This window comes from Jaculus jaculus, chromosome 5, assembly GCF_020740685.1.
Source record: "Jaculus jaculus isolate mJacJac1 chromosome 5, mJacJac1.mat.Y.cur, whole genome shotgun sequence".
NCBI classification, from domain to species: Eukaryota; Metazoa; Chordata; class Mammalia; order Rodentia; family Dipodidae; genus Jaculus; species Jaculus jaculus.
In genome coordinates, this window is record NC_059106.1 from 82,509,601 (window position 1) to 82,533,153 (window position 23,553).

The following is a 23,553-nucleotide window of genomic DNA, read 5'->3' on the forward strand; positions in this document are numbered from 1 at the left end:
TGCATAGGCTTAAGGCAGGGAGGATGGGAAGAAGGGGAGGGCACCACATAATCTTTGCTGTCTAGCATCTGCTTGACGCAGTATCTGAAAATAGCAAACCCCTACCCTGGTTTGGGATAGAGGTCATCTTAGAGTATGGGAGCCAGACACTGAGGTGACCTGAGGAAAGGTGTGTGTTGGGCAGAGCCAGAGGGTGTCCCTCTCGTCCAGGGGCCCTCACCTGTCTTTGGTGGAGGTAGAGTGTGGGGGGAAGAGGATGTACTGGACAACGCATGTGTGCTTCTCTTCAGCTGCAGCCTGCCCAAGTGGCTCATTCTGTAGGTAAGTGAGAAATCCTGAGAAAATCCCAGCTAGTGGAAGGACCTGGCCTAGCCTGGTCCTACCACACAGTGCAATGGCTCTGGCCTCAGGCCTTGATTCCCCTGGTCCCTGTGAGGCATTTATAGCATTCCTCACTCAGCTCTGAGACAAGTGTTCCTAAGGTCACAATGTACCTTGCAGGGAGGATAAGAAGGATGGCACACACCTGAATTGGAAGCTCCAGAACCATGTTGATGATTCCTTCTCCACTACAGGCAAAATGGAACCCTTCTGAGAGTCGGACTCTGAAGCCCCAGAAAGGTGGAACAGGACCGGAACAACATGATGCAAAGAGAGGCATTTAGTACAGTACTACCCGTGCATCCTACCACCCAGCAACTGTCATGGCAGCCTAATCCACCAAGGACCCAGTAGCAGCTTCTCAGAAGGCAACAGGTCCAATAGGACCAAAGGCCAAAGTAAGCAGAGTTGGGAGAGCGCAGAAAAGAGCAGTAGCATCCACCACTCTGTACTTGACCCTGGGCCTGGGACAGGGAAAGTGTCTGGTTCAGGCTCTCTGCCACTGTCCAAACTAGAGCCCATACTTGCTCTCTTCTTTCCCCAGCTACATTGCAGACTCAGGTGACATACTCAGTGAGAACAGAGAGGAGCTGGGCGATGGCGCTGAGTGGCAGTGTGGGGGCCAGGCCTGACGGGACACTCCACAACCAGCGCTGATGGTAGAGGTAGCGTGACAACGATGCCAGGCTAGAGGAGGCTGAGCGGCCCGACACCAAAGGCAGTGGTCCTGGTGGCTCCAGTGTCAGCAAGAAGGGTGCCCTGTAGTCCAGAGGTAGCTTCTCATACCTGGGAAATGGGGCAACTCCCAGGTTGATTTCTATTCAGTCTACCCTCATGCACCTGGGCCCCTCCCCATGCTCTATACCAACCTGATGAGGAGCTTGTCCAGTGGCTTATGGAGGACCACAAGGCAGGGCCGGTCAGAAAGGGCCTGCTGTGGCCCCAGCATGGGGGGTGACTTGGAGGGAGAGTTGCCCCCACCAGTGCCCCCTAGCGCTTTTCGTTTAACCTTGGGTGTTGGCTCCTTACTTTGCACCCTGTGGGGGAAACGAAGGCGCAGGATCTCTTCCTGTAAGCCTGACACAATCTATGAGAAAAAAAAATGTGGTCAAGACATGGCTCCCACCTCCTCCTGATTGGGGAGAAGAGGTCAACAGACAAGGACAGAGTATCCTCCTTCATGTTCCTCAAGCCTTACTTGGTCTGGGGGAGTGCCCCTCTTCTACTGGCCCAAGCCTTCTCTGTTAGAGAAACAGAGGTCATCTACACCCAGCACTCCTCAGCTGGGACTCAGTCAGGGCCCGGCTCACCTTGTGTCGGGCCTGGGCTGGTGTGCCAATTGGAAAGCCCAGGCGAAGAACCATGCATGGGGTCTTGGAAATGATGCGAACCATGTAGAAGGAGGATGGGGGCTGGTCTGGAGCACTGGGGAAAAATGGAAGGGATTGAGTAGCCTGGGCTGGGAGTAAATGGGTTTAGGAGGAAGTAGAGGTGAAGTCTGGGGTTCAGGGAGGAGACAGGATGCACTGATGGGAAAAGGGTGAAGGAATATCACTTTGCCTACCTGGAAAGCAGTTTGACATAAGAATAGCCCTCAACCAGCACAAAGCTGCTCCAATCCCGAAGCAGAGAGGTCAGTGAGGAGTGTGAGATCCTGCACTGGATAGTGCTATAGCGTCCATTGCTGCCTGGGGTATGCAAGTGCTTGGGGATTGGTCTAGGAAGAGGGGTGTGGTGTGAGATCAGATCTCCCAGGCTCAGTCTTGGGAAAAAGACAGATTATTACCTCTCTCTTTTGTTTTGCCTAAGAAAGGGGAGCTCTGAGCAGGGAGGCGCGGCCAGTTCATGCTCTTGCCATCATCCCCTCTCTCTGGCCCCTGTTCTTTCATCCCAACTATAACCATTGCCCTGGGGTACCCACGTGTCATGCTCCAGGATTAGCACCAGGCGATGCATATGTAGCCATCGCTGCCATGAGTTAGCATCCATGGACAACACTGGCTTCCAGTAAGCAGCAAACTGGGCGTGGGATGAGTCAGAACCACTGTGTTGAAGGGACAGAACCTGGGGACAGAAATGATAGCCCTTTAAGAGCATTTGTGGAGCTGGGTGTGGTGGCCCATGTCTTTAATCCCAGCACTTGGAGGCACAGGTAGAAGAATCACTGTAGGTTTCAGGTCTTCCTGGGACTACAGAGCAAGTTCCAGGTCAGCCTGGGCTAGAGTGGCATCCTACATTGGGCCAGTGGGGAGCATTCATGGAGAAACAGGGTGTGACTTCCCAACTAACAATCATAATACACTAAATTCAGGAGATCAGAGACAGCACTGGGTTAAGGGTAAGGACCACAGCCTAGGATGGGACAGAGATCAAACCAGTTTCCAGTATGAAGGATAGGTTAGGATGTCTGACTGAGTCATGGACAGACTCCATGGCCCTTTAAAGTTGACTCAATAGGAGAATGGAACCTGCTTAGCTTATGTCAGTGACTTTAGAGAAAAGCTGCTGAGTGATGGAAGGATCTGGTAATGAGGCCACTGCATACCATCACAGGCCACATGCTCATACTAGACTATTAGCAGTGGACGAGTGTCAAAGTAACACAGAACAGAGGAAGCTGTGGTCTTCAGGTGGTACTTGGAAACAGGTGACGGTGGGTGGGAATGGCCCACGTATGCCACACGGAGATGAGACAGAGGGACTGGCAACTTGCTGAGATAGTATCACCTAAACAGTCTGCAAGATTAATGGTGGCCTCTTTTAGCTCTCCTCCCAGGACCTCAGGAGGGGAGAGGAAGAGGTGCTTTAAAGCTGAAGCGGAGGCTTCTGGTCTGCTGCCTTGGAGGCTGTGCCACTCCAGGCCAGGAAGAACATCGGTGACACTCACCGGGGTGGTGGAGCCAGGAGGGATGTAGAAGAGGGGCACTCCACTCTTGGTGCTATCTGGAAGTGTGAAATGCTCTGGCACTGAGGAGAAGGACTGAAGGTGGGCGAGCATCTGATCCGTCTGGTTAATGCTACAGGACAAAGGCCAAGCCTGAGCCATAGCTGGCTGTGTTGGGTGCAGATGAGGGGAAGCTCAGTGGGCGCTGGGTGACGTCCCCTCAACTCTCTGCTTCACAAATCTGTCCTTCCACACAATAAAGTGGGCATCACTCACCCCGTGGTGACCCATTTACCTCTGTAGTGTGTTCCAGAAACGGCGAATAACATGGGTACGATACAGTGAGCGAATAGGCTGCCTTAGTGCACAGGACACATCGTGCAAAATGTCATAGCCACCTTCCATTGTCACTTCCACCCGTGTTCCTCGAGGTCCCCCAGGCTCCAAGGGCCAGGGCGCCACGGCCACATACTCAATGCGCATGTTGTGCTTCCACAGCAGCACCAGCTTCACGCCCAGCTGGGTCCCTCCTTCGGGGAGCAGGAGGGCAGGTGAGGACCCCAGGCCCAGGTGTTACCCCGAATCTCACTACTTCATGAAATCCTAGCCTGGCCAGAGGTTCTATGCACAGTTCTATACATTTTAAAACCAAAGCTTGCCAAATAATGCAAACAGAAATTCACAAGAATAATCTGAAAACAAAGCCAAATTCAGGTCACCACACCCCCTCAGTGGTCAGCCTTGGGCAGGAGGTAGGACTGGAAAGCTACTAATGGAGACCCAAGCCCTGGAAGGACCTCCCAAATGATCAGCACAATCTCTCCATGGGGACACTCTTTCATGTGTGACGGGAGGACATTCTCCAGTTGTTTGGCAGGCTTACCTCCACACAAGTTATCAGAGACCTGTGACACTGTAGTGGGACCTCGTGACCCTTACCCTTGGCCAGTGTGACTTCTCGGACACTGTAGCCCTCTCGGAGTCGTACAGACACAGTGCTGACCAAGTCTGCTGGCACTTCTTTCTCAGTGTGTTTCTTTCTGCGCAAGGCCAAGGCAGGATTGCTGCTTGCAGAGACTAGATGCTCATTAAACAGACGGTGCTGAGAGCCTGGAGGACCCACAAAAATGGGGAAAGGGCAATGGTGATCTGCCAGCAGATGGATATTTAGGGAAAGAGCTACACTAAAATCAGAGCAGCCAGCCCCAATTAGACTAGCAGTCCTACAAAGGCCATATGACCTCCGAGGCCTTCCTTCCCATACCCACCCAGCCTGCCTCTCACCACAGTAGTATTCGGGGTTCAGTGCTTCCCCACTGCGTAGGAAGGAGTAGAGTAGAAATGCCCGGTGGTAGACAGTCAGACCTAGATTTCCAGGCTCCGGCTCAGGACAAGTGGACAAGTAGGAGCCAAATGTTGCCATTGCAATGAACTTCATCAATTCCACATTGGGCACATGGCCAAAACTGCAGTCGTAAGAGTAAACTCCTCCCACCTGCAGAACGTGAGCAAATGAAAACCCCATTCTACCAAAGGTACAGGAAGGAAGAATAGGAGAGGGAGAGAGGCTGGGTGGCTGCTCTTGTAACCCAGACCACAGAGGTCGAGTAGGCCACCATTCTCCCAGGGCAGACCACTACTCTGTCCTCCTTCCTCAACAGCAAGTACTCTTCTCCCTTCCCTACAGATTTTGGTAACTGTTTCCTTGGTTTCCTGTCATTCCAAGAAAGTTCAATGTGTCTCTCACCACAGTGTTTCTTGAACTTTAAGGTACATGCAAGACTCCCAGAAATTTTGTTAAAACATAGGAGGCCTGGGTGGGGCCTGAGAGCCTACTTTGCATATAAGCTATTTGCAATTTGGTGATACTAATACCAAGGATATAAATCAGAAACTGGCAAATCATTTGTAAGCTGTAGGCCAAACAGCACACACACCTACTCATATGTATATTATACAAAATGTGTATGTAGCCAGGTGAGGTGGTGTATGCCTTTAATCCTAGCACTTGGGAGGTAGAGGTAGGTGGATCAATGTGAGTTCGAGGCCACCCTGAGCCTACGAAGTGAATTCAAGGTCAGCCCAGGCTAGAGAGTAAGACCCTATCTCAAAAAACCAAAAACAACAACAAACAAAAAAAAAGTGTATGTATATACATGTGTGTGTTTTGTCAATAAAATTTTACTGGAATATAATCATGACTATTTGTTTTGTATTGTTTTCATCATAGTCAAATAACTGTACCAAATTAAGGGTTCAAAGGCTAAAATATTAGCTGATCTGTGCAGAAAATGTTAAAAGACCTGTTCGAGGTAACTCATTCAAGTCCCTGGCCACTCAGGTCTTTAACCCTCATCTCTATTCTACTCACCTGCAGCTGCAGGTGGCCCTTGGCATAACTTGGAATGAATTCATCTTTGTAATTCCAAATTGCCACATATTCACAATACAATATCACTTTGGCTTCCTTCCACCTTCTTCCTGCTGCTCTTTGACCTCTTTGGTCTGGCAGGCCTTCAGTTTCTGACCTTTTCAAGTTTATACAAACCATGGAGAGTCTCCTTTCCCAATGCAGCCTGGAACTTATATGTAAGCACCTTCATAGGTGTTGCCATCAAAGCTCTGGCTGTCATTACTTATTATTTATTTGGCTTTTACTTCAAAACCCCACATAGGATCACATTCTCTATGCTAACTCACATTGGTACTCTAATGAAGGAAACTATATAGGCTGGTACCACATCAAAACATAACACCCTACATAACTACTCTTTCAGGACTGTCCTCAAAACTGTTCCTTCTTCCCAATGTTAGCCTCCCTTCCTTATATACTCACTTGATGCCTTTTACTTCTGAGAGAAATCAGATCTGGGCACTTGACAGACTTTATAACTTTGCTTCTAGCTTTCAGTCTCAAAGAAAGAATGACACTTGCCTGTTCCAAAAGAACTGCATAATATGTTTCTAAAACCAATGCCTTCTTGTGAATTTAGGGGTTTTATTCTATCAGGGTAATTTTAAAAAATTATTTATTTGTTTATTTTTGTTTATTTATTTATTTTGAGCTAAGGTCTCACTGTAGCCCAGGCTGACCTGGAATTCATTATGTAGTCTCAGGGTGGCCTTGAACTCATGGCAATCCTCCTACCTCTGCCTCCCAATTGCTGGGATTGAGGGCGTGCACCACCACATCTAGGATTCTTTTTTTTAAGTTTTCTTTTCCTTATTTTCAAATCCTACACAGACATGATGGCCCCTTAAAATCATGCCTTAAAAAAATAAAGCAAATTTGAATTATATGGAGATTCCATTTCACCACATTCAAAATGCCAGTCTCTGAAAAAACAAATAAAAATGCCAGCAAGGATGCCAGAATAAGGGAACCCTTATACACTACTGGCAGAAATATAAATTAGGGGCTGAAGAGATGGCTCAGCAGTTAAAGGAACTTGCTTGCAAAGCCTGATGGCCCGGGTTCAACTCCCCAAGTACCCACATAAAGCCAGATGCTCAGAGTGGCATATGCACCTGGAGTTCATCAGCAGTGACAGGAGGCCCTGGCACACCTATTCTCTCACTTTTTCTCTTTGTGAATACATAATTTTTAAGACATTTTTATTTCTATGTATTTATTTATTTGAGAGAATGAGTGCACCAGGGCCTCCAACTGCTACAAGTGAACTCCAGGCACATGCACAACCATGTGCATCTGGCTTGCATGGGTCCTTGGGAATCAAAGCTGGGTTCTTTAGCTTGGCAGGCATGAGCCTTAACCACTAAGCCATCTCTCCAACCCAATAAAATTTTTTTTTTCTTTTTAAAAAGATATTTATTTATTTATTTGAGAGAGAGAAAGAGGCAGAAAGAGAGAAGAATGGACACACTAGGGCCTCCAGCCACTGTAAACAAACTCCAAACATAAGCGCCCCCTTGTGCATCTGGCTTATGTGGGTCCTGTGGAATAAACCAATAAAACATTTTTTAAAAGGAAAGATAAATTAGTTCAGTTACTATGAAAATCACTACAGAGGTTCTTTTTTAACAATTTTTTATTTTTATTTATTTATTTAAGAGCCACAGCCAGAGAGAGAAAGAGGCAGAGAGAGAGAGAGGGACAGAGAGAGAGAAAGAACTCCAGATGCATGCGGCCCCCTTGTGCATCTGGCTAACGTGGGTCCCAGGGAATCGAGCCTTGAACCGGGGTCTTAGGCTTCACAGGCAAGCACTTAACCTCTAAGCCATCTCTCCAGCCCACTATGGAGGTTCTTTAAAAAACTAAAATCAGAAGCTGGAGTGGTGGTGCACGCCTTTAATACCAACACTTGGGAGGCAGAGATAGAAGGATCACCATGAGTTAGACACCATCCTGAGACTACATAGTTAATTCCAGGTCAGCCTGGGCCAGAGTGAGACCCTACCTCAAAAAACTAAAATAGGACTAGAGAGATAGCTTAGCAGTAAGGCACTTGCCTGCAAAGCCTATCAACCCAGATTTGATTCCCCAGTACCCATGTAAAGCCAGATGAATAAAGCCAGTGGCACATGACTATGGAGTTTATTTGCAGTGGCTAGAGGCCCTGGTACACCCATTCTGTCTCTGCTTGAAAATACATATTAAAAAAAAAAACAAAAACAGAAAACTCTAAAATACAGGGCTGGAGAGACGGCTTAATGATTAAGGCACTTTCTGCAAAGCCAAAGGACTCAGGTATGATTTCCCAGTACCCAAGTGAAACCAGATGCACAAGATGTACAAGCACTGGGAGTTCATTTGCAGTGGCTAGAGGCCAAGGCATGCCTATTCTATCTGCCTCTTTCTCTCAAGTAAATAAATACTAAAAACAAAACAAAACTAAAGTAGGAGCCAGGTGTGTAATTCCAGCACTTGAGAGGCAGAGGTAGGAGGATTATCATTATGAGTTCAAGACCAGCCTGCAACTATAGAATGAGTTCCAGATCAGCCTGGGCTATAGCAAGACCTTACCTCAAAACAAACAAGCAAGCAAACAAACAAACACATCCTAAAGGGCTGGAGAGATGGCTCAGCAGTTAAGGTACTTGCCTGCAAAGCCTATGGACCCTAGTTCGATTCCTCAGTACCCATGTAAAGCCAGATGCACAGGGTGGTGTGTGTGTCTGGAGTGCATTTTCAGCAGCTGGAGGCCCTGGTGTATCCATTCTTATTCTATCTCTTTTCTCTCTATCTCTCTCTGCTTGCATAAAATAAAATAAAATAAATAAAATATATGCTAAAAAAAACTAAAATAGAGGCAGGAGAGGTGACTTAGCAGTTAAAGGTGCTTGCTTATAAAGCCTAAAAGTGGGCTGGAGACAGCTTAGCGGTTAAGGTACTTGCCTGCAAAGCCTAAGGACCCATGTTTGACTCCCCAGATCCCATGTAAGCCAGATGCACAAAGTGATACATGTGCACAAGGTTGCACATACGTCTGGAGTTCAACTGTAGTGGCTGAAGGCCCTGGCACGCCAATTCTCTCCCTCCCTACCATTAAAAAAAAAGACACTATTGTATATATATGTAAGTAGAAGAATAGATTAACGGGGGTGAAAAGGCCCAAAGTGAGGTCAGGGGAGGAGAATGAGTAAAGGAAAGGTGGAGGGAGGACTAATCAAAATCTAAGAGGATGCAAATAAATCATATGGAATCCTCCAATTTTGGACAATGGAACACTCATTGCCAGAAAGTTTTCAGTGCCAGGGATGGGATACCTTCCAGTGAGTTGTTGGCCAGGGTGGTCCCTGATGCTCCCAAAACATTATAGGACATTGCCGAGACCCTTGGTTTCCCACTAGGAATCGATGGTAAGACCCTTTTGCTGAAGACTCCACATACTTGGGATGCAAGGCCACTGAGAAATTCTGCTGGAACTGAGCTGCTAACCTCCTCCATGTAGACCAGCTGACAGAAAGCTGGAAGAAGCCATTCTACATGTAGTTCAATGGGAGAAAGAGATACCACCAGTGAAGATACTCAACAGTGGACACTGCAAGCCTTATAATTGGCCAGCCAGACCAAATGAGCCAACAGGTGCAACAGTGGCATGTCTTATCATGGTGGAAACCAACTGCCCTCCAATTGGACTGGAGGCCCGCTCCAAGGGAGGGAATATATTCCTGATACTGAAAACTTAAAACAGGGGTTGTCGTGAGTCCTAGGGGTGTAACATCTGTTGCTGTCTGGATAAGTGTGTATACTATGCTTATCAAACTGCCCAGTAAGCACTTCTCCTAATATTCATACCCTTATATTAATGCTACTCTCACTTTGGGTAGAGAATCTTCTCTTTTCAGATGGCAGTGACCTTGGGACAACTCAGAAGGTATCATGGTGCTGGAAAGAAGTGACCAGAGTACCAAGTAACATCTCAATCACACCTTCCAAAGTTCAGGGTCTTATGCAGAAGAGGTGGCAGAAAGAATGTAAGAGCCAAAGGAAGGGTAGGACTCCTTACAACGTGCTCCCTCCAGACACAAAATGGCCTCAATAGCCATGACCTCATAGCGCCTGACACTACCTACACAAGACCATCATAAGAGGAGGGAAAGATCATGACATCAAAATAAAAGAGAGACTTATTGAGATGGGGAGGGGATATGATGGAGAATGGAATTTCAAAGGGGAAAAGGGGGGAGGGAGGGCATTACCATGGGATCTTTTTTATAATCATGGACAATGTTTTAAAACATTGAGAAAAAATAAAATAAGATTAAAAAAATACTAAAAAGGGGCTGGAGAGATAACTTAGTGGTTAAGGCACTTGCCTACAAAACCTAAGGACCCTGGTTCAATTCTCCAGTACCCATGTAAGCCAGATGCACAAGGTGGTACATGTGTCTGGAGTTCGTTTGCAGCGGCTAGAGGTCCTTGTGTGCCCATTCTCTCGCGGCCTCTTTCTCTCTCTAATAAAGAAATAATTTAAAAATACTAAACAAACAAACAAAAAACCAAGTCTGACAGCACAGGTTCAAATCCCCATCTGCAATTCATTTGCAATGGCAAGAGGTCCTGGTACACACATTCTCTCTCTCCCTCTCATTCTCAGATACATAAAAAATAAACAAAACAAAACAAAAACCATGTAGGGCTGGAGAGATGGCTTAGCAGTTATGGCACTTGCCTGCAAAACTTTGACTCTCCAGATCCCATGTAAGCCAGATGCACAAGGTGACATAAGCACAAGGTTGTACATGTGCACTAGATGGTGCACATGTCTGAAGCTCAATTTCAGTGGCTGGAGGCCCAGGTATACCAATTCTCTCTTTCTCTCACTCTCTCATTAAAAAAAACCAAAAATCAAAAAACACAAAAAACAAAGGCCTGGAGAGATGGCTTAGTGGTTAAGGTGTTTGCCTGCAAAGCCAAAGGATACTGGTTCGACTGTCCAGGACCCACATAAGCCAGATACACAAGTGGGCACATGCATCTGCAGTTCGTTTGCAGTGGCTGGAGGCCCTGGTGTACCCATTCTCTTCTCTCTCTCTCAAATAAATAAATAAATAAATAAAATATATTAAAAAAAACAAGCTTTTAAAAAAAAACTAAAAAAAATGGTAAAAATAAATAAACACCTTTCAATTATATCTCATAATATCAATGGCCTCAATACCCCAACCAAAAGACATAGGTTTGAAGACTCAGTTAAAAAGGAGGATCCTTCTTCAATTTGTTGAATTTGTTGCCTCACCTTTCTACAAAGGATGGACACTAACTTAGGGTGAAAGGCTGGAAAACAGTGTTTCAAGCAAATGGACCTACAAAACAAACAGGGATTGCTATCCTAATATCTGACAAGGTAGACTTCAGTCCAACATTAGTTAAGAAAGATCAGGAAGATCACTTTATATTGATTAAAGGCACACTCCAACAGGAAGACATTACAATCCTAAACATAAATGTACCTAACATGGGGGCTCCCAAATTCACCAAACAAACATTATTAGAACTAAGGTCACAGATAACATCAAACACAGTGGTAATGGGTAACTTCAACACTCCACTTTCATCAATTGCCAGGTCATCCCGGGAAAAAATAAACAGAGAGGCATCTGGACTAAATGAGGTCACAGGAGAAATGGACCTAACAGATATATATAGGACATTTCATCCAAATGCGGCAGAATATACATTCTTTTCAGCAGCACATGGAACATTCTCTAAAATAGACCATATATTAGGACACAAAGCAAATCTTAACAAATATAGGAAAACTGAAATAATTCCTTGCATTCTATTTGACCACAATAGAATCAAACTACAAATCAATAGCAAGGAAAGCTATAGAGCATACACAAAATCATGGAAACTAAACAATACACTACTAAATGATGAATGGGTCAATGAAGAAATCAAGAAGGAAATCAAAAAATTCATAGAGTCAAATGGTAATGAGAACACAATATACCAAAACCTTTGGGACACAATGAAGGCAGTCCTAAGAGGGAAATTTACAGCTTTAAGTGCCTATATTAAGAAATTAGGTCTTATATTAAAAAAAAGGTCTCAAGTAAACAACCTAATGCTTCACCTTAAAGCCTTGGAAAAAGAAGAACAAGGCAAACCAAAAATCAGTAGACGGGAAGAAATAATAAGATTAGGGCAAAAATGAATGAAGTAGAAACCAAAAAAAAAAAAAAATCAAAGAATCAATGAAACAAAGAGTTGGTTCTTTGAAAGGATAAATTAAACTCTCAGCAAATCTAACCAAAAGAAAGAGAGAAGAGACACAAATTAATAAAATTAGAGATGAAAAAGGCAATTATCACAACAAATACCAAAGAAATTTAAAAAATCATAGGTACATACTATAAAAACATATACTCCACTAAGTATGAAAATCTGAAAGAAATGGGTGATTTCCTTGATTTATATGACCTACTTAAATTAAATCAAGATGAGATTAATCACTTAAATAGACCTATAACAAGTTTGGAGATCCAAGCAGTTATCAAAAATCTCCCAACTAAAAATAAGTTGAGGTGGGCGTGGTGGCGCACGCCTTTAATCCCAGCACTCGGGAGGCAGAGGTAGGAGGATTGCCATGAGTTCGAGGCCACCCTGAGACTCCATAGTGAATTCCAGGTCAGCCTGGGCTAGAGTGAGACCCTACCTTGAAAAACCAATAAATAAATAAATAAATAAAATAAAATAAAAATAAGTTGAGGCCCAGATGGATTCATTGGTGAATTTTACCAGACCTTCAGGGAAGAACTAACACCACTGCTTCCTAAGCTTATCCATAAAATAGAAAAAGAAGGAATTCTACCAAACTCTTCTACAAAGCCAGCATTATCCTAATACCAAGACCAGGAAAAAATAGAACAAAAAAAAGAAAATTACAGACCAATTTCCCTCAGGAACAGAGATGCAAAAATTCTCAACAAAATATTGGCAAACAGAATACAAGAATATATCAGAAAGATCATTCACCCTGACCAAGCAGGCGTTATCCCAGAGACACAGGGATGGTTCAACATACGCAAATCAATAAATGTCATACATTATATAAATGGACTGAAGGACAAAAATCACATGATCATCTCATTAGATGCAGAAAAAGCATTTGAAAAAGAAAAAAGAAAAAGCATTTGACAAAATCCAACATCCCTTCATGATAAAAGTCCTACAGAGACTGGGAATAGAAGGAACATATCTTAATATAATAAAAGCTATTTATGACAAGCCGATAGCCAACATATTACTAAATTGGGAAAAACTGGAAGCTTTTCCACTAAAATCAGGAACAAGACAAGGGTGGCCACTGTCCCCACTTTTATTTAATATAGTACTGGAAATCTTAGCCATAGCAATAAGGCAAGAGACACACATAAAAGGGATACAAATTGGAAAGGAAAAGGTCAAGTTATCATTATTTGCAGATGACATGATTCTATACATAAAGGACCCTAAAGACTCTACCAGCAAACTGTTAGAGCTGATAAACACCTATAGCCATGTAACAGGATACAAAATAAATATACAGAAATCAGTAGCCTTCCTATATGCTAACAATAAACACACAGAGGATGAAATCAGAGAATCACTCCCATTCACAATTGTATCAAAGAAAATAAAGTACCTTGGAAGGAAGTAAAGGATCTCTACAATGAAAACTTTAAAACACTCAAGCGAGAAATTGCAGAAGACACTAGGAAATGGAAAAACATCCCTTGTTCCTGGATCAGAAGAATCAATATTGTGAAAAAGGCAATCTTACCAAAAGCAATTTACATATTTAATGCAATCCTCATCAAAATTCCAACGGAATTCATGGAAGTAGAAAAAACAATCCAAAAATTCATTTGGAATCACAAAAAATCTCAAATATCTAAAATAATACTGAGCAACAAAAGTAAGGCTGGTAGTATCACCATACCTGATTTTAACCTATACTGTAGAGACATAGTAACAAAAACAGCATGGAACTGGCACAAAAACAGACATGTAGATCAATGGAACAGAATGACAGAACCCAGATATAAGTCCAGGTAGCTATAATTACCTGATCGTCAACAAAAATGCCAAAAATACTCATTGGAGAAAAGACAGCCTCTTCAGCAAATGGTGTTTTGAAACCTGGATATATATCTGCAGAAGGATGAAAATAGATTCTTCTCTCTCGCCATGCACAAGAATTAAGTCCAAATGGATTAAAGACCTTAACATCAGACCTGAAACTCTGAAACTGCTAGAGGAAAAAGTAGGGGAAACCCTTCAACATATTGGTCTTGGCAAAGACTTTCTGAATACAACCCCAATTGCTCAGGCAATAAAACCACAGATTCATCACTGGGACTTCATGAAATTACAAAGATTTTGCACTGCAAAGGACACAGTGAAAAAAGCAAAGAGGCAACCTACAGAATGGGAAAAAATCTTCGCCAGCTATATATCTGATAGAGGATTAATATCTAGGATATACAAAGAACTCAAAAAGTTAAATAATAAGGAATCAAACAAGCCAATCAAAAAATGGGCTATGGAGCTAAATAGAGCATTCTCAAAGGAAAAAATATAAATGGCATATAAGCACCTAAAAAAGTGTTCTACGTCACTAGTCATCAGGGAAATGCAGATTAAAACTACATTGAGATTCCATCTCACTCCTATCAGATTGGCCACCATCATGAAAACAAATGATCATAAATGTTGGCAGGGATGTAGAAAAAGAGGAACCCTTCTACACTGCTGGTGGGAATGCAATCTGGTCCAGCCATTGTGGAAAACAGTGTGGAGGTTCCTAAAACAGCTAAAGATTGATCTACCATATGACCCAGCTATAGCACTCCTAGGCATATATCCAAAGGACTCATCTCATTTCCTTAGAAGTACGTGCTCAACCATGTTCATTGCTGCTCAATTTATAATAGCTGGGAAATGGAACCAGCCTAGATGTCCCTCAACTGATGAGTGGATAATGAAGATATGGCACATTTATACAATGGAGTTCTACTCAGCGGTAAAGAAAAATGAAGTTATGAAATTTGCAGACAAATGGATTGATCTGGAAAGGATTATACTAAGTGAGGTAACCCAGGCCCAGAAAGCCAAGTGCCACATGTTCTCTCTCATATGTGGATACTAGCTACAGACGATTGGGCTTCTGCGGGAGAAGGAAAATACTTGGTAGCAGAGGCCAGTAAGTTAAAAAGGAGACATAAAGGGAAGAGAAAGGAAGGGAGGAGGGTACTTAACAGGTTGATATTGTATATATGTAAGTACAATGATTGTAATGGGGAGGTAATATGATGGAGAATGGAATTTCAAAGGGGAAAGTGTGGGGGTGGGGAGGGAGGGAATTACCATGGGATGTTTTTTATAATCATAGAAAATGTTATTAAAAATTTTTAAATTAATTAAAAAAAGAAAAAAAATGGGCTATGGTACTAAATAGAGTTCTCAAAAGAAGAAATACAGATGGCATATAAGCATCTAAAAAATGTTCTATATCCCTAGTCATCCGGGAAATGCAGATTAAAACTACGTTGAGATTCCATCTCACTCCTGTCAGATTGGTTACCATCATGAAAACAAGTGACCATAAATGCTGGTGAGGATGTGGAAAAAAAGGGACCCTTCTGCACTGTTGGTGAGAATGCAATCTGGTCCAGCCATTGTGGAAATCAGTGTGGAGGTTCCTAAAACAGCTAAAAATAGATCTATCATATGACCCAGCAATAGCACTACTAAGCATATATCCTAAGGACTAATCTCATTATCTTAGAGTTACTTGCTCAACCACATTTATTGCTCCTTAATTCACAATAGCTGGGAAATGGAACCAGCCTTCAATGTCCCTCAACTGATGAGTGGATAATGAAGATATGGCACATTTATACAATGGAATTCTACTCAGCAGTAAAGAAAAATGAAGTTATGATCTGCAGGAAAATAGATGGATCTGGAAAGGATTATACTAAGTGAGGTATAGGCCCAGAAAGCCAAGCATTGCATGTTCTCTCTCATATGTGGATCTTAGCTACAGATGATTGGGCTTCTGTGTGAGTAGGAAGAAAACTCAGTAGCAAAGGCCAGTAAGCTAGAAAAGAGATATAAAGGGAAGAAAAAGGAAGGGAGGGGGGACTTAATAGGATGGTATTGTATATAAGTAAGTAGAAGAATAAATTAATGGGGGCAAAAAGGCCCAAAGTGAGAGAGAGATTGAGTAAAGGAAAGGTGGAGGGAGGGCTAATCAAAATCTAAGAGGATATAAATAAATCATATGGAATCCTCCGGTTTTGGACAATGAAACACTCAGGAGCTATGGATCGTTGCTAGAAAATTTTCAGTGCCAGGGATGGGATACCTTCCAGTGAGTTGTTGGCCAGGGAGGTCCCTGATGCCCTCAAAACTATAGGCCATTGCCGAGGCCCTTGGTTTCCCACCAGGAATAGATGGTAAGACCCTATTGCTGAAGACTCCATATACTTGGGCTGCAAGGCTACTGAGAAATTCTGCTGGAACTGAGCTGCTAACCTCCTCCATGTAGACCAGCTGACAGAAAGCTGGAAGAAGCCATTCTACATGCAGTTCAATGGGAGAAAGAGATACCACCAGTGTAGATACTCAACAGTGGACACTGCAAGCCTTATAATTGGCCAGCCAGGCCAAATGAGCCAATGGGTGCAATAGTGGCATGCCTATCATGGTGGAACCCAACAGCCCTCCAATTTGACTGGAGGCCTGCTCCATGGGAGGGAATACATTCCCTATACTGAAAACTTAAAACAGGGGTAGTCATGAGCTCTAGGGGTGTAACATCTGCTGATGTCTGGATAAATGTATATACTATGCATATCAAACTGCCCAGCAAGCACCTCTCTTAATATTCCTACCCTTATATTAATGCTACTCTCACTTTGGGTAGAGAATCTTCTCTTTTCAGTTGGCAGTGACCTTGGGACAACTCAGAAGGTATCACGGTGCTGGAACGAAGTGAGAGAAGTGCTCAGTACTGCAGTATCTCTATCATACCTTCCAAGGCTCAGCATCTATTGCAGAAGAGGTAGCCAGAAGAACGTAAGAGCCAAAGGAAGGGTAGGACTCCTTACAACATGCACCCCCCAGACACAAAATGGCCTGGATATTCATGACCTCACAGTGCCTGACACTACCTACACAAGACCATCATAATAGGAGGGAAAGATCATGACATCAAAATAAAAGAGAGACTGATTGAGATGGGGAGGGGATATGATGGAGCATGGAGTTTCAAAGGGGAAAGTGGGGGGAGGGAGGATATTACCATGGGATATTTTTTATAATCATGGAAGTTATTAATAAAAAAATTTAGAAAGGAAATAAATTTTAAAAACCCTAAAACTAGAACTATCATATGACCTAGCAATATGATTCCTGGATATATGCCCAAAGGACATAAGGCAACATGCCACAGAGATACTTGTATATCTATATTTATTGCAGCACTATTCACAAAAGTCAAGTTATGCAATCATCCTAGGTGTCTGCCAAAAGATGAATAAGGAAAACATGGCATCTATAAACAATGGATACTTATTCAGCCATAAAGAACTAAATTATGTCACTTGCAAGAAAACAGATACAACTGGAGAATATTGGCTGAAATAAGCCAGACTAAGACAGATATTGCATGTTTTCTTATTTGTGGATTCTAGATTTTATAGATACACAAAATCACCTCCATAATCATGACACCAAGGAGAAGTGAGGCTGGGACACAAAAGCCACTAGCAGGAGGGAAAGAGGAAAGAATAAGCTGCAGGATATCCTTGTATAAAGATACCTTTAGGAAACCCATCACTATGTACAATGAATATATATCAATTTAAAGAAATTAAAAGAACCATGCTTAAGTCTCTAACTTAAAACAACAAAAAACTAAACCAAACAGAAGAGACACCCTTTCTTCCACCTGGCACTTCCCTCTGGCTTCCAGTCCCTCACACTCCCCACTTGGTCTGCACAGCCGCATTTATTGTATCAACACTTGTCTCTACTTTCTTCTCTTCTAGCCACACTTTAGCCCACAGGAATCACTTCCCTCACCACTTCTTCACGGAAATGGCTCTAAAAATCTTTCCCGTGACTGCCTAATCACCAAATTCAAAGGGTACTTTTCATTCCTCAGCCTTCTTGACCTTTCTGCTGCACCTTACCAAGTTAACTAGTCACACTAACTTTCTGACATCAGAATTTCCAGATTAGTTCCCTTCATTTCTTGCTGGATCTTCTTCCTATGAAAGACTTTTAAATACTGGTGTCCCTAGGGCTCTCCCAAGATCCTTCCCTCCTCTCAACTCCCATCTATAGGCTGACAAAGCTAAAAATCTCTACCTCTCAACTACTGTTATTTCCTGTCAGGATCTATGTATCCAAATGTTGTGAACAGCAGCTGTTTCTTAACTCAGTCATGCCCCGTGGGTGGTGAAGATATATTGAAGGAAAGTCTCCAGTCGGGCTTGTGTTTTATAAAGATCAATTTTACTTTACAAGACTTAAGTTTGTGAAAGAATTGTTAAAGGTATATAACTCCAACAGTCTGCACTGACTACCTCTGTCGGTTTTGACGTTAGCCAAATTTGGTGGTACATGCCTGTAATCTCAGCACTCAGGAAGCCGAGGCAGGGGGTCCACATTGCCTCGGGTACTAAGTCACAATGGTGCTACCTCTTCATTTCTCTATCCTCTTACCACCAATTCCACAAACTTAAGTCTTGATTCTCTTTCGTGAGCCACTGTAATTAATAGTCCTTGCTTCCACTCCTGCCCTTCACCCATCAGTAAAACTGATCTTTATAAAACACAAGCCCGACTAGACTTTCCTTCAATAATCTGTACCACAGATTTATGCCTAAATTTCTGAATTTTTATTTGTTTTGTTCTTTGAGGCAGGGTCTTGCGCTAGTCCAAGGTGACCTGTAATTCACTATGCAGTCTCAGGGTGGCGTCAAACTCACGGTGATCCTCCTACCTCTGCCTCCCAAGTGCTGGGATTAAAGGCGTGCGCCACCACGCCCAGCTGTATTTATTTGATTTTTTGAGGTAGGGTCTCACTGTAGCCCAGGCTGACCTGGAATACACTTGGTAGTCTCAGGGTGGCCTCAAACTCATGGCAATCCTCCTACCTCTGCCTCCCAAGGGCTGGGATTAAAGGCATGTGTCACCATGCCTGTCTAACTTTCTGAATTTTGCTGAACCAGCATTTCATGCTCTGCTTATGTCTACCCTCTAGCCTTGCTTCCCAATGAATCGTTCCTCAAGTGAAATTAGCTGCAGTGGTGTCATAAATATGTATGCCTTTCTTCCCTACTTTGGTTAAGCTAGTTTGAGCTGGGTTTTCTGATCCTTGCAACCAAACTGATAATAACTAATCTAATGGGCAGATGAGACTGGAACTGATTCAGATGTCAAAATTTCCATTCCTTTTTTTTTTGTGGGGGGGGGGGGTAACATGCTAAGAAAAGGGGACAAATCCTGAAGAAAATGAACAATGGTGAAGAGAATCCTCTCCCACCACTGCTAACTACCCTGCTCTAGACCCGGAACCTTCTCCCCGGAAACCACATCTTCATCATCACTTTGGAAACCTTGCCTGCCACACCTGACTTTGTCAGATACCCGACTTCCCTCTCCTCTTTTCTAAAAAGTTCTCACCTGCACAAAGGAACAAGCAACAGTGCCACTGCGAAGCTGGTTCAGGAGTGTCTCACAGACAGCAACATCAGGGACGCTGGTTACCCCATCAGTAATCACGATGATCCCTGAGCCAGGAAATAAAAGAACTGGAGACACTGGCCACATCAAAGTCACAGGGAGGTGCCCAGCTGCCAGGAACCCTGAAGACCTCAGATTCTGCCCACCAACACATTTTACAGACCCCAGTACCCCTTTTCTCCTCAACCCTCCTGTTTCTCCCTCTAGGTTCTACACCACAATCTTTCCTAGGTGATGTCCTTGGACCTTACTCCTTCCCACTAGGGTCATCAATGGATCAATGGCTGTCAGTACTGAGGGTACTTAAGATATGTGCTAATAGACTTACATTTTTGCATTTTGTAAATAAGGAAGCAGAGCCTCTTTCCCAAGTCTCATGGTTTCTCGGGAACCTCGACCTTCACCAACTCCCTGGCCCCCCAGGTAGGGTCTAGTCCAGGCTGACTTGGAATTTACTATGTAGTCTCAGGGCAGCCTCAAACTCCTGGTGATTCTCTTACCTCTGCCTGCTGAGTGCTGGGATTAAAGGTGTGTGGCACCATGCCTGGCCCTAGCTTTTTTAAAAATTTTTTTATTTTTTGGTTTTTCGAGGTAGGGTCTCACTCTGGTCCAGGCTGACCTGGAATTAACTCTGTAGTCTCAGGATGGCCTTGAACTCATGGCAATCCTCCTACCTCTGCCTCTCGAGTGCTGGGATTAAAGGCGTGCGCCACCATGCCCGGCTGGCCCTAGCTTTTTAAAAAATTATTTATTTATTTGCAAAGAGAGAGGGAGAGACAGAGAGAGAGAAGAGAGACAGGCAGAGAGAGAATGGGCACGCCAGGGCCTCCAGCTACTGCAAACGAGCTCCAAATGCATGTGCTCCTTGTGCATCTGGCTTACATGGGTCCTGGGGAATCAAACCTGGGTCCTTTGGCTTCACAGACAAAACGTCTTAACCACTAAGCCATCTCTCCAGTCCCCCCCACTCTTTCTAATCCATTCCCATTTCCACCAAAATTCCTTGTACTGACCTGCACTAGAATTTGAGGGCAGTAACTGCAATGCCAAGATGCCCTGACGAATCATACTGACCAGCCCAAGATCAGCTGTAACCATGGAGACGCCTACTTTCCGGCCCAAGGACTCCCCTGTGTCTGGGGACTGGTCTTCTGCCTGGCTCCAAATAAGGGAAAAGAAGGAACGGGACAGAAACATTACTGCTCCATATACAGCAAAACCAAGATTATTTCCCTCCTCTTCTTTCTCCTCCTCCATCTCCAGTCTTGGGGATTGAACCCAGGACTTCATACAAGCTAAGCACATGCTCTGCCACAGAGCTACACCCCAGCCCAGCACTACCCAGGTCATGCAATCCTGTGAGGACTTCAAATCCCCTACTCTGTAGCTGAGTCTTGCTGCCTTCTAGTGTATAGCATGTGCTCAGATGCCAAACCTGATGGGAAGGGAGCCCAGCACTAGACAATGCCAGGTTGTACTGAGGCAAAAATATTCCACTTTTTGCCAAGAAGGGACCCTTTCTCACTGTTATGAAGTATTTCATAACAAACCAAATACATACCAGTCATCGGACACTATTTGTGTGGCCACTTCTGATGCCCAAAGTAAATGAGACAGGGCATTTTATAAACAAGTGAGCCAAAGCAGCTTTATCCTGATGGTACAAAATACTACCTAGAGATCAAAGCCACCCATGATCAACTTCTCAGATCCAGGACTAAAAAAAAGAGGCCAATGGCTTTTGCACTTGCTCACCAGTGCATCTATCCTTCCTCCTGCTCTTAGCCCTTTCCTGCCTTGTTTCCCTTCTCTTCTTTGCCCTCTGCCCTTAGCTGTTGTGAGTGGCCTACACCCACATACCTGGCTCTGGGGCTCATACTGCTGCTGCAGCATGGCAGCCACTTTATCTTCAAAGAGGCATAGCTGCTGGTACACCTGCTGCAGGAATGTCTCCCTCTGGGAAGGGTCCAAAAGACAACCCTGCACCAGCACCTGAGAAGCAAAAGGGAGCAGCTGAGGTGAGATGGGCAGGGCACCAGACACGATACCTCTGCTCTATTTATTCTCCACAGCTCTGATGAGGTCACTGTGCCTTCTCATCCAACTGGAGTCCAAGGCATAACTTCACATTCCTCCTCATCCTCAGATAGTACTCCTTAAATGCTCAGTCCAGGAATGCTGTAATATCACTCTGAGAGACCAAATCATTACTCACTTTAATCTGGGGTTACAACTTCCCTCTGCCTATAGTCCTTCACCTTAAGCTTATCCATCCTCTATAATGGGAAAACACAGTATCTTCCAGCTCTTTCCATGCTGGGTTACAGAATGCAGTTTTTAAACTACACTACTATAGCCTGGCAAAGACTTTTTATTTTGATTTGTGCTCTGTTATTCTTTTTGATTTCTAAATGTTCTACATATAAAGGCTATTCTGGGTTTTCCTTTTAAGCTCATAGCAGGACATGAACTGTGTATCTGGAATGCACCTATCTTTCCATGAAAGGATGTGGAGAGGAAGATCAACACACACTTACTAGACACAAAGAAAATTCCATAAAATGTTAACAACTTTATGATTTTATTATGGGTAGGCTTTGTCTTTTCTCTATATTTTAAAATAGTTTTCAAATTTCCTTCAATGGACATATATTTTAAGTTCAATTTAAGAAGATGTGGAAGTTGACTTGGGGCTAATCAGTAGTCTTGGCTTTACTAAGGAAATGTTCTCCTTCCCTGTATCTGCTGTCCTTGTTCAGACCTTGTCTTCTCTTCCATACTGCAATAATCTTCTGCCTGTTCTCACACTGAGATTTTATCCCCCAACCCATCTTCCACACTGGCCACAACCAAGTGTGATCTTCCCTTGTACAAATGTGATCCTGTGCCTGTCTAGCCACCAAAACTATCAGTGGCTCCTTACTATCAATATTATGTAACTGTTTTGCTAACTAATATGTGAATGTTTTCTACATGGAGCCTTTACTTTTGCTGGTCTTGTGTCCAAAAAAGCCATTTCTCCTTTTTTGGGGGGTGGTGGAGGGTTTCCAAGGTAGGTCTCACTCTAGCCCAGGCTGACCTGGAACTCACTATGTAGTCTCAGGGTGGCCTCGAACTCATGGCGATCCTCTTACCTCTGCCTCCCAAGTGCTGGGATTAAAGACATGCGCCACCACGCCTGGCTTAATTTCTCCTTTTTTGATTACTTAGGAGGACCCCTTTCTCAGTGTTCTGAAGTATTTTCAACCAACAAAATACATACTGGTCAGCTGACAATATTTGTATGGTCACTTCATATACTTAAAGTATTAAAACAGGGCAATCTAGAGACTGGGCTCTCACAAATAATTTAATTTAGTTTGATAATTTTAATAATTCATTCATTATGACTCAGTTTATGAAGTGGGGCTAGGGGTGTAAGCCTGTAACCCCAGCTACTCAGAAAACGGAAGCAGGAAGATCTCAAGGTCAAGGCCTGGCTAAGATATATAGAGAGTGAGTTCAAGGCCAGCTTGGGCATCTAAATAGGATTCTGTTACCAAATAGTTAAGTATAGGGGCTGGAGAGATGGCTCAGCAGTTAAAGGTGCTTGCTTAAAAGCCTGAATGCCTGGGTTCAATTACCCATTACCCACATAAAGCCAGATGCACAAAGTAGTACATACATCTGGAGTTTGTAGAGGCAAGAAGCCCTGGTGCACCCATATTCTCTCTCTCTTTCTGTTTGCAAATGAATAAATAAAATATTTTTGGAGATGGAGCAATGGCTTAGCAGTTAAGGCACTTGCCTGCAAAGCCAAAGGATGCAGGTTATATTCCTCAGTACCCGCATAAGCCAGATGCACAAGGTGACACATGTGTCTGGAGTTCATTCACAATGGTTGGAAGCCCTGGCAAGCCTATTCATTCCCTCCCTCCCCAATCCCTTCTCTCTCAGATAAATACATAAAATAAAAAGTGAAGGCTGCTCTCCTGGTATTTTTGTTTGTTTTTCCGAAGCAGGGTATCACCCTGGTCCAGGCTGATCTGGAATTAACTATGTAGTCTCAGGGTGACCTGGAACTCTCAGTGATCCTCTG

General features: G+C 43.7%; 1 protein-coding gene across 4 annotated transcripts in view; it reads right to left on the reverse strand.

Moving 5' to 3' along the window:
• Nucleotides 1-23,553, reverse strand: part of Szt2 (SZT2 subunit of KICSTOR complex) — a 66,696-nt gene that overhangs the window by 28,431 nt on the left and 14,712 nt on the right. For 3 of the 4 annotated variants that reach the window (XM_045148941.1, XM_045148938.1, XM_045148940.1), the window contains exons 5-18: nt 21,336-21,467; nt 20,489-20,630; nt 19,416-19,522; nt 4,550-4,760; nt 4,205-4,375; nt 3,561-3,795; nt 3,269-3,398; nt 2,303-2,445; nt 1,946-2,098; nt 1,692-1,806; nt 1,251-1,468; nt 952-1,167; nt 527-605; nt 221-315 (exon numbers count right to left, since the gene is read on the reverse strand). In XM_045148941.1, the coding sequence (XP_045004876.1) occupies nt 221-315; nt 527-605; nt 952-1,167; nt 1,251-1,468; nt 1,692-1,806; nt 1,946-2,098; nt 2,303-2,445; nt 3,269-3,398; nt 3,561-3,795; nt 4,205-4,375; nt 4,550-4,760; nt 19,416-19,522; nt 20,489-20,630; nt 21,336-21,467 (2,147 nt within the window). The remainder of the gene's footprint in view (nt 1-220; nt 316-526; nt 606-951; nt 1,168-1,250; nt 1,469-1,691; nt 1,807-1,945; nt 2,099-2,302; nt 2,446-3,268; nt 3,399-3,560; nt 3,796-4,204; nt 4,376-4,549; nt 4,761-19,415; nt 19,523-20,488; nt 20,631-21,335; nt 21,468-23,553) is intronic. The other variant, XM_045148942.1, reaches the window with a different exon arrangement.